Here is a 16,904-nt window from a genome sequence, read left to right as displayed (position 1 = left end):
ATTTAATTACAGTTACTTGTGATGTAATTGCGTTAAATACTGTATAGACTAAAGAACAATTCTATATAAAACAATAGTGAATTTGAAATAAATGTTTTACATCTAATGTTAAAATATATGTTTTGTAATTTAACGCTGCCCTCTTAAATTCTTTGGCCAGTTCATGAATAATTTATTTGATTTTATATGATTTATTTGAAAGAATTAAAAGAACAGTTTCATGTCTATCCTTGTATTTTTCATCTGGTTGAGGGTGATAAGGGTTTTAGAAAGTAAATAGTAATAAGTAATGCAATTACTTTGAAGACAGTATTTAGTACAGTAATCTAATTACACTGAAGATGTAATTAGTAGTTAGTAATTAGTTACCCAAAACTGATTACTGACTATTTCACGATGCATTGTGATGCATCATAATCGTTAGGTAGAGAATTGTAATCGAATCGTCGTCAGAGCGAACTGTCACACCCCTAGTTACTTACTTTCCTCCGAGATATTGAGAACTCTTTTTGGCACTGTTTGCACTTTGTGGCTTCATCGTCTTTTAACCAGGCATGACCCTGAAAAACAGAAAAGAACAAATCAATTACCATTACCTTGATTTTAGTACTGTATTACTGAGAAACGTTTGGACAGAATTGGCAAGCTAGGTAAATGCTAGAAATTAACTATGCATCTTAATACATTTTTAATGTAATCTATATTGTAAGACAAGGTTTTGACACTCTTGTTAAGAAGTAAAAGAGCACAACCTGCTATTCACTATTTTTGCTGTAACCTTTATTACATTCATGTATACTGGCATTACTGTGTTAACTACTGGCAAGACTTTTGAAAGGCTGCATTACCTGCAGCAGTAGCCTAAAGCAATGCCTGAATAACTATAACAATTGGCTATTAGTACAAAATGAATGACCTGTGGTTCAGTTATTCACTAAAAAGATGCGGCTGATGAAGAGTCATTCATTTGGTAGGAAGCGCCATATCACTCTGCCAGCTCTTGCCTAGTTGCCCACTGAAGCTAAGCGGTGTTAAGTCTGGTCAGTACAGGAATGGGAGACCTCCTGGGGTAAAACTAAGGTTGCTGCTGGAAGAGGTGTTAGTGAGGCCAGCAGGGGGTGCTCATCCTGCGGTCTGTGTGGGTCCTAATGCCCCAATATAGTGATGGGGATGCAAAACTGTAAAAGCTCTGTATTTTGGATGAGATGTCCTGACTCTCTGTGGTCATTAAAAATCCCAGGGCACTTCTCATAAAGAATTGGGGTTTAACCCCGGAGTCCTTGCCAAATTTGCATCATCTACTATCCATCCATCAACTATCATCATGGCTTCCTAATAATCCCATATATGTATAAATTGGCTCCATCACTGAACTCTCCTCTCCACCAACAGTGTTCTGGCGCACTAAGGCTGTAGTCACATCATCCTGTTGGATGCTGTACACTGTTGGTGGTTGAGGAGAGTCCCCCAATACTATGTAAAGTGCTTTAACTACCTAGAAAAGCGCTATATAAATGTCTAAATGAACGTTATGAATGTTACATTTATATAGCGCTTTTCTGACACTGCACTCAAAGTGCATTACACAGGAAACAGGGAACTCTCCTGAACCACCACCAGTGTGCAGCATCCACCTGGATGATGTGACAGTAGCCATAGTGCGCCAGTACGCTCACCACACACCAGCTGTTGGTGGAGAGGAGATAGTAGAGTGATCGAGCCAGTTCATGTATGGGGATTATTAGGAGGCCATGATTGATAAAGTCCAATGGAGGAATTTGATGACCACAGAGACTCAGGACCTCAGTTTAACGTCTCATCCGGACGGTGCCTTTTTACAGTATAGTGTCCCCGTCACTATACTGGGGCGTTAGGACCCACACAGACCACAGGGTGAGCACCCCCTGCTGGCCTCATTAACACCTCTTCCACAGGGTTCCCACTCTTTTCAAGGCACAATTTTCCAGGACATTTTATTTGTCCAAGGGGTGTAATGTAAGCAAAAACACACAAGAGGTTATGATGTATATTATGCTAACTGAATGGTAATTTTTTCTGAATTCATTACACACATTAATTTTAAAGCGCACAGCACATGCATGCAGATTATAGTTATTTAATAAAATCGCAGCCTTTTGCTGTTTAAAAATCACACTGACATTGCACTTTTAATTCGATTATTTGTTCATTCAAACATTCTTTTTTGTCTCAAATATGTAAAATTCAGAGACATTCCGCACTTTATACATGTGAACTGTAGATAATGCCATGTTAATGACTGGATTGATTCCACATCGCGGAAATCATAGGGCCCTACATGTGGTATAATCTCGGATTGTTCATTTATTATTTTTATCATCCCATTTTCTCCCAATTTGGAATGCCCAATTCCCACTACTTAGTAGGTCCTCGTGGCGGTGCGGTTACTCGCCTCAATCTGGGTGGCCTTCGCTTCTGAGACAATCAGTCCGCGCATCTTATCACGTGGCTTGTTGTGCATGACACCGCGGAGACTCACAGCATGTGGAGGCTCATGCTAGTCTCCGTGATCCACGCACAACTTACTACGTGCCCCATTGAGAGCAAGAACCACTAATCGTGACCACAAGGAGTTTACCCAATGTGACTCTACCCTCCCTAGCAACCGGGCCAATTTGGTTGCTTAGGAGACCTGGCTGGAGTCACTCAGCACACCTTGGATTCAAACTCGTGACTCCAGGGATGGTAGTCAGCGTCAATATTCGCTAAGCTACCCAGGCCCCATTGTTCATTTATTATACCAAATTAATTAACATACAAAGGTGAAAAGGCTGCATCACCACGCTGCCACCTCAGGTTGTGAACACATTTTTAAAAAAAATCAGCAGTCTGACTGTCGACCGTTGTTTAAGGTTCACAACAGCAATGTCAGAATTAAAAAATCATGTTTTTCACTTCATCAATACTTAAACTATTTAATCGAAGCAAAGCAAAGATGACAGCAGATGAGCAGAGAATGTACGGTACAGGGCTTCGTTCATGACAGTCAACTGTTGACTTTGTTTCACAATGCGCATCCACCGGCAACGACAAAATTATACTAATTTGTGTATTTGACACCTATCCCGAGTTCCGATCGTTACCATGTTTTTTGTACATGTAACAAAAACCATGTTAGCCACACAGTCAAACAGGTTTATTATAAATATTTTCCAGGACAGATAAATTATTTTCCAGGACATTTAGGTATTTCTCTCATTTTCCATGACTTTTCCATGACTGGAAAACTGCATTGCAAAATTCCAGGTTTTCCAGGACACGTGGGAACCCTGTTCCAGCAGCAACATTAGTTTTCCTAAGGAGATCTCCTATCCAGGTACTGAACAGGCTCAACCCTGCTTAGCTTCAGTGGGTCTTGAGCTACAGGGTGATACGGCTGCTCGCAAATGTAAGAAATTATAATAATAATAATAATAATAAAGAGTCATTCTTTCAGGAATCAGACTACATTCATCATGCTGCGTTTAACAGTGTAGAATCACCGGCTCATAGGTGTCATTTTTTCGGGAATCGGGCTACACTGGTTATGTTTTATGTTTCATGCTGTAGATTCAAATGAACCAGCTCATATGCGTCATTCTTTCGGGGTTCGGACTGGTCATGCTGTGTTTTGCAGTTTAAATACAAAAGAACCTGTTCATAAGAGTTATTCTTTCAGGAATCGGACTCCAGTTAGTTGTTTTGTGCTGTATATGTTAAAGAACCAGTTCATGAGAGTAATTTGTTCGGGAATCGAACTACACTGGTCGCGCTGGGAGTTTTGTGCTGTGGATAAAAAAATGCTCATAAGAGTCATTTGTTCAGGAATCAGACTACACTGATTACGTTGTATGTTTTACGCAGTAGATTCAAAAGAACCGGCTTATAAGAGTCATTTGTTCAGAATCGGACTATACTAGTTGCACTGTGAGTTTTGTGCTGTGGATTCAAAAAAACCGACTCATAAGAGTCATTTGTTCAGGAATCAGACCACATTGATCATGTATGTTTTGAGCATTAGATTTAAAAGAACTGGCTTATGAGAGTAATTTGTTCGGGAATCAGACTACACTGATCACGTTGTATGTTTTGCGCAGTAGATTCAAAAGAACCGGTTTATGAGAGCCATTTGTTCAAGAATCGGACTACACTGGTCACGCTGTTTTTTGCAGTGTAGATTCAAAAGAAGTGACTCATAAGAGTAATTTGTTTGGGAATCAGACTACATGGATCACATTGTATGTTTTGCGCAGCAGATTCAAAACAACCGGTTCATGAGAGTAATTTGTCCAGAAATCAACTACACTGATCACGTTGTATGTTTTATGCAGTACATTCAAAAGAACCAGCTCATAAGAGTCATTAGTTTGAGAATCGGACTACATTAATCACATTGTATGTTTTGCAGCGCCGAACCGGCTCATGAGTCGGACAATATTACTACATTTCTACATTGTATGGCTAGTATTTTTTCTGGATTGCACATTTCAATTCAGAGAAAGTGGTCTCCCAAAAACCAATGTCCATTTTTATTACGTCTGTAACTCAAGTTCATTCATTGATCTAAACAAACTTGTCTAGACTGAACATTTCTAATGTCTGGACTGTATCTCCAGGGTTTTATGGTTGTACATACAAATAGTTAGATAGACCGACAAAGAGTGATTTATATATGAAGTAAAATTTCTCGTTTTCATTGCAAATATTAAGTCAGAAATGCTGGAAATGTCCCTTAACAATAGTGATTTTTAACCTGTCAACAACTGTGCAACAGTTCAAACCAGTTTTATATCCACTCATTTTACTTCTCTTGATTAATTACAACATACCAGTCTTACTTGAATGAAGTCCTGACGACAAAAATCAGTAGCTTCTCAAAGTATGTGTATGACACAGAACCAGCGGTGGCGTCATCTGAGGGAAGGCTGAATGACACTCGTGTAAAAAGTGCTTATCGAGAATGTCTTGTGATGTAGATTAGATATTAACCCCCACTGAAATATAAACACCCTCCTCCCTTTTATTTTTTTAAACGGATTTACACAATTCACATGAATTCCAGATTCTGAAGTAATACTTTCAGGAATCGGACTATACTTGTCACCCTGTTACGCACTGTTGATTCAGTAGCGGTGCTGCAGTCAGTGCCGCTGAATGGTAGCGCAGGAAATTAAAATAAAATGGAAAGGTCTTTCACTTTGCTGTACAAATGATCACATTAAAGGTGAATTTATATGAAGCACTTACCTTCAATGCTTTGTTGACCTCTTTGAAGTCCTCCATCTTGAGTTTGGACCTGAAAGCATTAGAGGCTTGGTGTGTGAAATCATGATTTATTCTAGAACTACAGAAAGAAGGTACGATGGACAAAAGAGTTTTCTTACTGGCTGAGATGAAGACCCATCTCCTGTAGAGCCTTTTCCTGTTCCTCACACAGCTGCTGGAGCTGTTTCTTCTCATGTCGCAGTTCAAGCAATTCCTGCAGAAGAAAAGTTCCCACCTTTAGGAAACACTGTGGCATGCTAAATGCTTCAACGCTTGAAATTAGTTTTGGAGACAAATATAAACTATGCCTATGCATGAATTTATTTACAAGAAATTGCATATTTTAAAATGATTGGAGCATGCAAGGCAGCATGTCTGACCGTCTGCAAGCCTCGCAGCTGTTGCAGTTGTGTGCGCAGCTCAGCACTGTTGTCCTGCTCTCTCTGCAGCTCTCTCTGCAGGTTCTGCCGCTGTTCTTTCTCCGTGCTGAGTTCTGACTCCAGGCCTGCCCTGCCAAAAGAGAGAACAGCAACAACATTAACACACAAGCCCAATGAACAGCACGGATCAAGGATCTTGCGGAGTGAAATTATAACTGCAAAGTGAAAAGTTAGCATGTTTACGGAAGCCTGGTTCATAATACCTGAGCGTGTCCAGGTCAGCCAGACGCTTCTGCAGAGCGTTCACTTTCCCTTTCATTTCCGATCGCAGCTCATTTTGGCTTTCATCTGTGTTCTTGCGCAAATTCTCTGAATTCTGAAGCCTGGAAATAAAACACTCCTGTTTAAAAAATTTATATATTAAAAAAATGTATTTAAAGGAACAGTTCACTCAAAAATGAAAAGTCTGTCTGTATTTACTCACCCTCATGTTGTTCCAAACCAATATGTTGATATTTTCCATGAACACAAATTTTCAAATATTCATTACAGCTAATGCATTTTTTTCATACAATGACAATTCAGTGACCACAGCTGTAAAGCGCCACAAAGTAAAACTGTTTTGTGCCATCCAATAGCTTTGTGTGAGGAACAGAATGAAATTTAAGTTGTTTTTCCTCTTGCGTTCCCCTGAATTATTTTTCGGGATGATATTGAAAAATTAATCCGTGTTGGGTAAATTACTCAAAAAAAAGTTAATCGCTACAAATTACTAAATTACTACTCTAAAATTGTAATCACATTACCAATTACTTTTAAGTTACTTTCTAAAACACTTCATAGAACAGCTTTCGTTTTTCCGCTCAATGAATTCAAAATAATGTCTATATTTCTTCCTTGTTTATTGACTAGTTACTGTATGGGGACCACGATCACCCCCTTCAGCTGTTACAAAAACACAAACAGATGTACATATTGACGTAATTCAAATACAACACAAGTCAAATGGACCACATTAATGGTTAGTTTATGGTGTTGTCTGGTCTGTTTGGAGCTTTACACGGATCAGTATGAACTGTTGTTAAAAAGAAATGTGCGATTCTTACTAGGGTTGTCACAATTATCAAATCTGGCTGATGACTATTTGTCAAACAAATAACTGACGATTTATTGTCATATTTCTTAAGGTGCATGTGTGCTTCACACCTTAAGAATAACTTGTACAAAATAGGGATATGTGATTTCCTTTTAAGGCTTTAAAATCTTAAAATAATGCTTTAAATCTCAAAATATTTCTGAATACTTTATGGTTCCATTTTTGGTCAATTTTATATTTACACTGTTGTTTTTAGAACACAAAAAAAATATATATATATAATTTTTTTATATTTGGTAAAAAAATTATATTATTATAATATATTTTTTAATATTATGCAATAGTAAAATATTTCAGTCCTGATTTCTTCACTTTCACATACTCTTTGATTAAACTCACAAGCCCTTATTTCTCATGAAGCAAAACTTTTGAGATTTCGTTTCATCACTTTATCACTCCACAGAAAGAGGAAGCGCATCTCTTTTTCTGTCACAGCATGACATTAACACTGCGTGTATAAACCCACTATGACCAGGAATATTTGCCATTACATGATTGTTTAAAGTGAAGTCAGAGCGCTTTGTGTTCACTATCAAAGTTTATATTTGTTTGTTTATATTTTTGCGGGAGTTTGGAGGGAACCTCTGCTGACAGTGCGAGCATCAGAGCGTTTGAGATGCATTTCACGCACTCTTCCGCACAGGAGCTGCTCCGGTTGACGTCTGCAGTGCGGCTCAGTGACACTCGGAGCTCAACTGAATGACACAAACGCGCCATTCGTGGCATTTATACAGTATATTCTCTTAACATACTCTTAATGGGCATTAAAAAATGTGACTGGAATTTAAAGTGCACAATTATCGTGGTTATTTGATCAAATAACCGTAATCAGATGATTATTTAATAATCGCAACAGGCCTAATTCATACAATGATAAAAATACCAACCGTGTACAGGTTTGGAACAACATGAGAGTGAGTAAATAATAACAATTTTATTGTTTGAGTGACCTGATCCTTTAAAAATTCCTGGCATCCTGATCTCTCACCTCTGCTCTAGTTCTTTCATGGCTGCCTCCATCTGAATCATCTTCTTTTCAACCTGTAGCGTCTCCTCCACTTTCCTCTGGGCCACTCGGTCAGACTCCTTATAGGTTTAGACAAAAAGACACATGTTACAATTGGTTCCAAGTACACATATTCCAAATAACATACTGTAAAAACAACCTCATGTAATACCTGCGCTTTGTTGAACATCTGCAGGTTGAGATTCTTGACCTGGTCCAGTTGTTGTCGTAGTGCGCCCAGCGTGTCCTGTTTCACGTAACTGTCCTTTTCCAGGAGTTTCATGGCCACCTCCATTTCTTGCTTCAGACCTATCTGCAGCTCCAACTCCTTTTGCAGCTCCTGATTGGCCAAAAGGCACTTAGATTCTGTGATTTGTTCTATACAAAATCGACACAAAATAAAAAAAGTATTCATCCCGAGTGAAGCAGATGGCTCATTTTTACCTGCCGGATTCGTTTCTCCTCCTTGTACTGCTTCCAAACTACACTGTACATTTCATCCAAACCCTGACGTGTCTGCCGGTATGTTTCCAGTTCCACATGGCTGTCTTGAAGAGTCACCTAAAAGATAGATAGGGTTTAAAATGAACAGAAGGATGTTTCTTCAACTTCGGGCACTTTTTACTCTGTGGACTTCTTGAAAATAAAGTATGATTTTTTTTTTTTTTCATTTGTCTACAAAACAATGCCCATCAGTGTCTGTAAATGCACCACAGGAGAAAATATTTTTATTTATTTATTTTGAAATTCTTGAAAATTCCCACCAGTGTCATTTCCAGCACATGCCAACTTCTATACTGTGTTTAATAGAATTCTGTAGTGAGAATGATGCTGATGGAAATAACATTTTCATCATTTTGAAAACAAAATGGACTACTACTTTTATAGCTAACATTTAATAGATACCAAATACACACAATAAAATCATATTTTCACACTTTTTACAAAATTTGGCAAAATTACAGCTTGACTGAAAATGACGTCCAATAAAAATATTCTGCTCACATGATTTTTCTTTAGTTTCTTCAAACATCTCGTCTCATATTTCATCTAAAGCATGCTCTTCACTCACACTTCTATTTACTTGTTTAACAAGTACACTAACTTTTGAAAAAAACTTTATTAGGGGCAAAAATGTTTGTGTGGTGGAAATGACGCTACTGTTTGACAGTCGTAATTTTGAAAAACATTTCACACAATAAATATTGAAATGGTTTGTTTAGATTGCTGTAGTTTTAAACATTATATTTTGTACTTTTATAATGTATTGTCAGTTTAATATTTAAAGTATGGGTCAATTAATTAGTCCATATTTGGCCATTGTAGGATTATTGCATTGGCCGATAACTATGCATGATTGGACGATTAACAGAAGTGGTGATTCCGCTTGGAAGTGTCAGGTCCAAAATCAACAGACAGCCTTGGTAAAATGATCGTGTCGCTTTAGAAGACATTAATTTAAAAGCTGGTGTCAAATGGATGAAGTTTATGCTGACTCTCTGTGATTTTTAGAGCTTCAAAAGAGAAATCTCCATTCACTTGCTTTTTAAGGACGTACTGAGCTAAGATATTTTTCTATTTTTCTTCAAATGTGTTCTGGTGAAGAAAGAAAGTCATACACACCTGGGATATCATGAGGGTGAGTAAATAATGAGAATTTTCATTTTTGGGTGAACTATCCCTTTAAGGTTTTATATGTAGTATTGAGCGTCCTCATATTTAAATACTCCTCTAAATGCCTCCCACAGCAGCGCATCTGGTGTCTGAATGTTCTCAAACAGTATGTCATTGCTCAGCTGTTTCTAACTTCTTTTTGGTTCTGAGCGAAGAGTGTGCCGGGGTCTTTATTGCAACCGCAATTTTTGCATTTTAAATAAAGGAGTTTGAATGAGTCTAAATAATTTTTTGTCGTAATCAACATAATGCTGCAAATTCTGTTAATTGAGCTTAACTTATATTGAACCAGTAATATTGCTTTACTATATCACCAAATACAATCTAGGGATCTAACTAGCCAACTTTCAGTCATAAGCTTAATTTTACACAATATTTACTCAAAATTCACAAAAATACTACAGAAATAACTCTGGAATGATCACTTTTGTTAATCGGCCAATCAGGCACAATTATCAGCGGATACAGATAATCTCAAAATGGCCAGTTGTGAGCCGATAATGGCCTGGCCGATGTATTGGTCTATCACTAATTTAACATTAAAAATAAACCTATTGATTAAAGTGTGCAACTAACAACTATTTAGCTTGAAAGAGCACAGTAAAAGAAAGAATCAGCATGCACAACAGCATTAGTGTGTGTTTTGCGAAGTCTCACCTCCTCTTTCCTCTGACTAGTTTGGAGAATATTAGCATTTTCCTGCTTAAGTTGTTTCTGCTCTTCATGCAAAGCATCGATTCTGTCTGAAGCTGCTGTCAGCTAAACAAAAGACATCAAATAAATCATGTTTTATATTTTCCCATCTTGATGTTGTATACATAGCATTTACGAATTACATCTAACAGATTACACAGTATTTGTTTTATAGAATTAAATACACCAATATAGTCTAAAAAACAAAACTAATTCAACAGGTATTCTTAGTCTAGAGTTTGAAGATCTTGACCTCCTCAGTGAGTTTGCAGTTGGTCTTCTCCAGCGAGTCCATCTTGGTCTGAAGATCCTTCACCATGCAGCTTAGATGTCGGTTCAGTTCTTCTACATAGTGCTTCTGGTCAAGGATGGCTGTCATTTTTGAATCACTGTTAGTAGTAAAGAGGAGTAAAGGACAGTTTATCTGTTTGTCTAACCAATGCAAGACAGGTGAAATGTTAATGACACCGTTTTGATGACAGATTATTTTTGTAATTTCATTTAGTCACACAGCAGTGGCGCAGAAATTACACACTTTTATCTTTAATCAAAATCATTAAACATAGGGGAGCCTGGGTAGCTCAGTGGTAAAATACGCTGGCTACCACCCCTGGAGTTCACTAGTTCGAATCCCAGGGCGTGCTGAGTGACTCCAGCCAGGTCTCCTAAGCAACCAAATTGGCCCGGTTGCTAGGGAGGGTAGAGTCACATGGGGTAACCTCCTCGTGGTCGCTATAATGTGGTTTGTTCTCGGTGGGGCGCATGGTGAATTGAGCGTGGTTGCCGCGGTGGATGGCATGAAGCCTCCACACGCGCTATGTCTCCGTGGCAACGCGCTCAACAAGCCACGTGATAAGATGCGCGGGTTGACTGTCTCAGACGCGGAGGCAACTGGGATTCATCCTCCGCCACCCTGACTGAGGCGAATCACTACGCCACCACGAGGACTTAGAGCGCATTGGGAATTGGGCATTCCAAATTGGGAGAAAAAGGGGAAAAATCCAAAAAAAATAAATAAATAAATTAAAAAAAATATATCATTAAACATATTTGCTTTGGGTTTTAATAGAATACCTCTCTTCTCATATCGGTTATTAGCAGTTTAATTACCAATTTTGCTAAATTATCGCACATGACAAACAATAGTTCTTCAGTGGTCAACAGGACTGATCATTGTTCACTCACTCTTGTGTGGTCTCAGTTGTCTGTGGATCCTTCAAGTATAATGAGAAGTCAATAACACACACCTGTTTAAACAAGAGGACAAGGCATTTACAAAGCCTGTCAAAATGGATATCTGATCTAGCATGATTTTGATGACTATGTTTCACCTGACAATCCAGATCCTCTCCTTTCACACACAGATTGGCATCGAGCGCATTCAGGCCAACCAGCATGCCTACGATAACAACCCCCTCCTCCTCCAATATAAGAGATCCGGGCTCATAAAACTCCCTGAGACAGAAAAAGAGGAATTTACTCTGGAAAATGTGGAATTTAACAGCACTTCAAAACTACAAATGCTCGGATCTGTATTATATTGCATAAATTCTGTTTTTGAACTCGTCCTAGGCTGTTTGTCGAATTTGCATGAAATTTGGCATACATCATCTAGAGACCCTCATCGTAAAATAGTTGTTTTCTGATTTTTTATTTGTCAATTAGTTAAGCAGATACAAGCCGACAATTGTTTTGCCCGTGGCCCATAATAACTGATTTATTGTATCTTGTGAGTGCAATGTCCAAATTTCATGGAAATTGATACACATTGTCACCAGGACAGTCCAAGGACGCATGCCAAATTCAATATTTTTATGATAGTAGAGGGCGTTATAATTAAATAAAATCAAATTAGGGTTGGGTTTTGATTTAGTGCTCTGACTAATTGACCCATATCTTGACAGTGCAATGTCCAAACTTCACAAAACTGACACATAGGCATTATGACAATCTAACAAAACACACCAAATGTATTACATTTACATTGCTAGGGAACACTATAACTTAAGACAATCCTACAAACTGTTCCAACAAATCTATTCAAATGTATCCAAAGCATTCAAAGGATCTGCTCTTTTAAACTGGGCAACATTGGCCAAATTTAACCATTTTTCCAATCCTGCTTGGACCTCAATATTTGCCACTTGCGGCTATATTTAAATTAAGTAATTGTCAATCTAAACAGTGTAAACACACCTCCTTTCCAAGTAAATTAGTCTTATTATTATTATTATTATTAATAATAATAAGAGGTCCACGCACCAATGTTGCAGGAACCCTATAGTATTTCTATAGTGTCTTGGCAGCAAAAGTCTTAGAGACACCAAATTTGTCAGGATGGTCCCAAATCCCTCCATTACTCAGGTCCACACAAACCCTCATTTGTAGGGATGTCCCGATACTGATATTGGTATTGTGTCCTATACCGCGATCATGTACTGGTACTCATAAAAATGCTCCGAAACCAAAAACCGATACCATCTGACATACAAATGTCATTACCTAAACATTCAGCCCACAAATTAAAATCACGTTATGTCCGAGTGAGATTATTTAATCGCAAAAGCTGCAATTAAATATAATTTGCATGCAATTTAAATGTGAGCGCTTGTGAATGTATGGACCCAGTGTTGTACTGATGCTGGCGGCTCAAACCTTTTATAGCTCCTCCTTGGCTCATACAGGGAAAACACCGTCATGAGCATCACATGCTCTGTTTGTAGTAGATGACAGTAAACAGAGTGCAAATTCACGTTGTAGTGCGAGGCAATACAGAGTACATACTTATTTAATTAAATAGCAGCCTTTTGCGGTTTAATAATCACTTTGAGTCACGTAGTGACCGACTTTTCCAGAGTGGGAATCTGCCGACATAACGTCAGAGCTCCTTGGTCACAAAAAAACAAAAAACAAAACACAGAAACACTTCAAAATAAAAGCTCTGTCAAAATAAAAGGTAAATTTATAGGATAAAAGTATGGCAGAAATATATCACTACTGTAAAGTTATGTTATATTCTGTAATACTACTACTACTAATAAATAAGTAGTAATTGTATTATACTTAAGCAATATCTCACATCTGTGATGCTCTGTTATGCAGCACTTTATTTGACAAAAATAACTCCAATGTTGTATTTTGGATTGTGCTGTGAGGTTCTGTATAAGCACATCATATGATAAATATAATGCAATATAATGTTGAAAATTAAATGTTATATTTTCATTTGATTAAAGTTAATGAATTCATTTATTTAAACACCATTTTGATGATAAAACTGATTAACTGTTGATATGGAGTTTAGAAAAAAAAAAAAAAAAAAAACGGGTATCGGCGAGTACCAAAAATGTGTCGGTACGCGTTCTCAAAAAAAAAAAAAAAAGAAAAAAAAAATGGTATTGGGACATCCTTTGACCCTAGATGATGCTAAAATAAGCATGTTTATGTTTTCTCTAGTATCTTCGCAACAGTATGGGCTCGTCAAATCATAGCTCTAGGTTGATAAGTGAATTTGGGCCACAGCCCAAACATTCATGGGCTTATATTGCATCTTATAAACGCTTGATAACTTTTTGTTGTGAGGGTGTCTAGAGGACACTTGCACAGTTTCATGCGAATCAAATCAATGGTCTAGAAAAAGTTTGTAAAAATGTGTTTTTCGAAAAACTTGGAAACTATGTGTATTTTAAATCTGAGATAAATATTTTTTGTTTTTTTGCAAATCTTTGTAGCTCTGCAAATGTAATACTATACCTTCAATGTAACTACAGTACTTTGCAATGAAATTACTTTGTTCCTGACAGATCTGTTCTTTCAAATTTGGCAATTTTGGTAATTTTTCTCACTTTTACAAACTGCGTGGACTCGGACAATTTCCTGGCTAATTGCCGTTTACGGCTATATTTATTATTAATCTACAGTTTGCACCTGAATCCCAAACCTCCATGGAGTTATTACAGCCTACGGAAAGCAGGTAATGTTTGTGTACTCTCTCTGTCGATCATGGCAGACGTAATTCATCAAATAATGATCAAACAACTGTGAAGAGCGTTATAACTTTGCATATATCTAGATATGCGGTGTAGTCGAGCACATTTTCTGCATTTGTTACAGAGATGAATAAGGTGTTAGGATCACAGTGCCCGGTAAAGTATACCAGATAACGGTGGTTTGCTGCATCCTATGCCATATAGCACTCAAAACCAGTCGCAAGATCGGAATTGGCCCATGCAAATACGTTTACATGTTACCTGGCACAATTTTGCATTATTTTAGTGAATCAGGTGCTAACACAAACAGCACATGCAAATAAACAATGCTACCAGGCTGTGGACTTTATTCTAAGTAACCCTCCCCCCGCCCCAGACTGTTTTGTATAATATGACCACTCTTACCCAAGAAGGTCTTGCCTGCTTATGAGGACTTTCATGTAATCTGCAATTTTTTTCTGCATAAGAGCCAAATGCAGCCACGCTCTTGCTCGCCCGAGACCTGTCCTAAAAATAAACATAAAACCTCATGAATGTAAAGAACAAATGCATGTTCTCTCTAACCCTGTAGTGAGCATGTTATCCAAGAGACACTTCTGAGATGGGCACCTACTTGAGTCCTGGCATATCACGCACTTTGGTGGCAATGTCAGCTGACTCAGGGCACAGCTTCTCTATCAACTCCAAGGGAGCCCAGATAGATTTATTCTGACCAATGAAAGATTTCTTCGCTGCCAAAAAGGAGAGCCAGAAACAAGTAGGATAAAGAACAATTAGGAATTTCAGGTGAACACATCCTATTTCACTTCAAAATTAAAAGAATAAGAAATTATGTTATGCTTCTGACAATGCGTACTATGTTTCTGACTTATGCTTAAATGTCACCTACATGTTGTTCTGCCAAATTCTCACAAGTCACATTTGTTGCTACTAAGGTTGTAGTCTGGGATGGGTAGGTTTAGGGTTAGGGTAAGGTTAAAAGTATAACAAAAGATGTAATTAAATGCAGGTTCTATAAATGTCAGTACAATTAAAAAAAAACATACAGTATGTACTTAATACGTCCATTGTATCAAATGCTTAAGTGCTTTGTAGTTAAAGACACCTAATATTAAATAGGTCTGAAGATCTTCCAATTCTACATTCAGTTCTACATTAATGTTGCATCTCACCTTTTAGACCGTGTTTAAGGCAGTGCTCCAGAACCACAAAGAACTGCTGCAGAGGAAGATACTCAGAATCAAGCATCCGGCCGAGACTGAGAGACGACTGGATCAGAACGTTGATGCTGAGCCTCATCATGCTGAGGAGATTTGACCTCTCCAATGCTGCAGGATCCTTCATCCCTGAATAGATCCAAGACGCCATCACAACACAACTACAATAACACTTGTGCAAACACTTCCTGCGGCATCAGAAACATTAATCAGGCCACTTTGGATTGAATCACACTCTGCTTAGTCAGTGTAACTGCGTGCATATATAAAACAGTAACTCAACAATTAAAGTAACAGTTACAGGACAACAAAAGAACCATAAATGGAACTTGGGAGGAAGTGGAAGTTCCTGCAGGTGAAAATAGATTTATACAGGAAGCAGGTGCACATTCTTCATATCCTTTTTGCTGTAATGGTCTACAATACACAAAGGTTGTTTTAACTGACAAATTTCCATCATTTAACACATTTAATGATAATTCAAAATAATTTACTGAGTCGCGACGTGATGCGTCTAAGGTGCGGCAGTGAGCAGATAGTTTCAGCGTCGCCACGGCTTGCAGCTCTCTGCCCCGGCTGAACACCGCCATGTACTCGCGTTTGATGTTGTGCCACTTACCTGTGAAGGCTACAGGTAGTAGCCACTATTAGTGGTAGTAGCTCGGTCAAATGCATGACACAGGTTGTCATGTGCTGTCAACATGGCGGCGCCCATGAGGGGGCGACCCGCTCCATATAAAATTAAGCAATTTTTATTAGGTTTCCAATATGACTGGAGTCTTCATCAATTGTGAGTGTACATCATTTTCAACAAATAAAATAAAATAAAAAAACGCTACGCATGTCATTTTGTGTAAAGAAATTTTAATCAACAAAAAATTACTTAGTGCACCTTTCAAACAATAACATGATATTACAATGGTAGAAGTCCATCAAACAAGGCATTACCATCCAGCTTCATGTAAAAAAAACAAAAAAAAACATGTTAATACAAAGGTACTTTTTGTTAAAGGAATATTCCTGATTCAATACAAGTTAAAACAGAGACTATTTATTTATGAGAGACAGGCCACTTCTATTTAAATGAAAGGGAGAAATTGGAACGCCCAACCAAGGAGCTCAAGTGCCCAATGGTAAACGGATCTAGAAAGGAAGTCCCGCCTTACAGGTAAAAGAGCCAATCACCTTTTAGATACAGACATCACCTGTCAATCAACTTGAGAATGAGCATGCGCTATACAAGCCGGGAAAATTTTGTTTTTTAGCGTGATATGAGGTAAAAAAGCAAAATTTATGATATCAGTTTTGTCAGATTTTACTGCTGATTTAAAATATACCCTTTGATTGTAATCTTGACAAACCGTTTTTGAGATTTCGGTTTTCCCCCATTCAAGTAGACAGGAGCTGCACTGGCATGACTGGAAATAGCCACCCGGGAGACTTTGGTTAAGCTCAATCGACAGCATTTGTGGCTTAATGTTTATTACCACAAAAATGGTTAAAAAG

General features: G+C 37.9%; 1 protein-coding gene across 1 annotated transcript in view; it reads right to left on the bottom strand.

Moving 5' to 3' along the window:
* The window catches only part of LOC127417779 (RUN and FYVE domain-containing protein 1-like), a 53,196-nt gene that overhangs the window by 2,453 nt on the left and 33,839 nt on the right, over positions 1-16,904 (bottom strand). The window contains exons 5-19 of the mRNA XM_051657998.1: positions 15,354-15,527; positions 14,795-14,912; positions 14,587-14,688; positions 11,524-11,647; positions 11,378-11,439; positions 10,446-10,581; positions 10,157-10,258; positions 8,270-8,386; positions 7,998-8,165; positions 7,808-7,905; positions 5,927-6,046; positions 5,664-5,793; positions 5,403-5,497; positions 5,266-5,314; positions 483-560 (exon numbers count right to left, since the gene is read on the bottom strand). Coding sequence (XP_051513958.1) covers positions 483-560; positions 5,266-5,314; positions 5,403-5,497; positions 5,664-5,793; positions 5,927-6,046; positions 7,808-7,905; positions 7,998-8,165; positions 8,270-8,386; positions 10,157-10,258; positions 10,446-10,581; positions 11,378-11,439; positions 11,524-11,647; positions 14,587-14,688; positions 14,795-14,912; positions 15,354-15,527 — 1,673 coding nt within the window. The remainder of the gene's footprint in view (positions 1-482; positions 561-5,265; positions 5,315-5,402; positions 5,498-5,663; positions 5,794-5,926; positions 6,047-7,807; positions 7,906-7,997; positions 8,166-8,269; positions 8,387-10,156; positions 10,259-10,445; positions 10,582-11,377; positions 11,440-11,523; positions 11,648-14,586; positions 14,689-14,794; positions 14,913-15,353; positions 15,528-16,904) is intronic.

The sequence above is a fragment of the Myxocyprinus asiaticus genome, chromosome 27, assembly GCF_019703515.2.
Source record: "Myxocyprinus asiaticus isolate MX2 ecotype Aquarium Trade chromosome 27, UBuf_Myxa_2, whole genome shotgun sequence".
NCBI lineage: Eukaryota > Metazoa > Chordata > Actinopteri > Cypriniformes > Catostomidae > Myxocyprinus > Myxocyprinus asiaticus.
The sequence above is the reverse complement of the archived record's forward strand: the minus strand, read 5'-3'. Positions and strand labels throughout refer to the sequence as shown.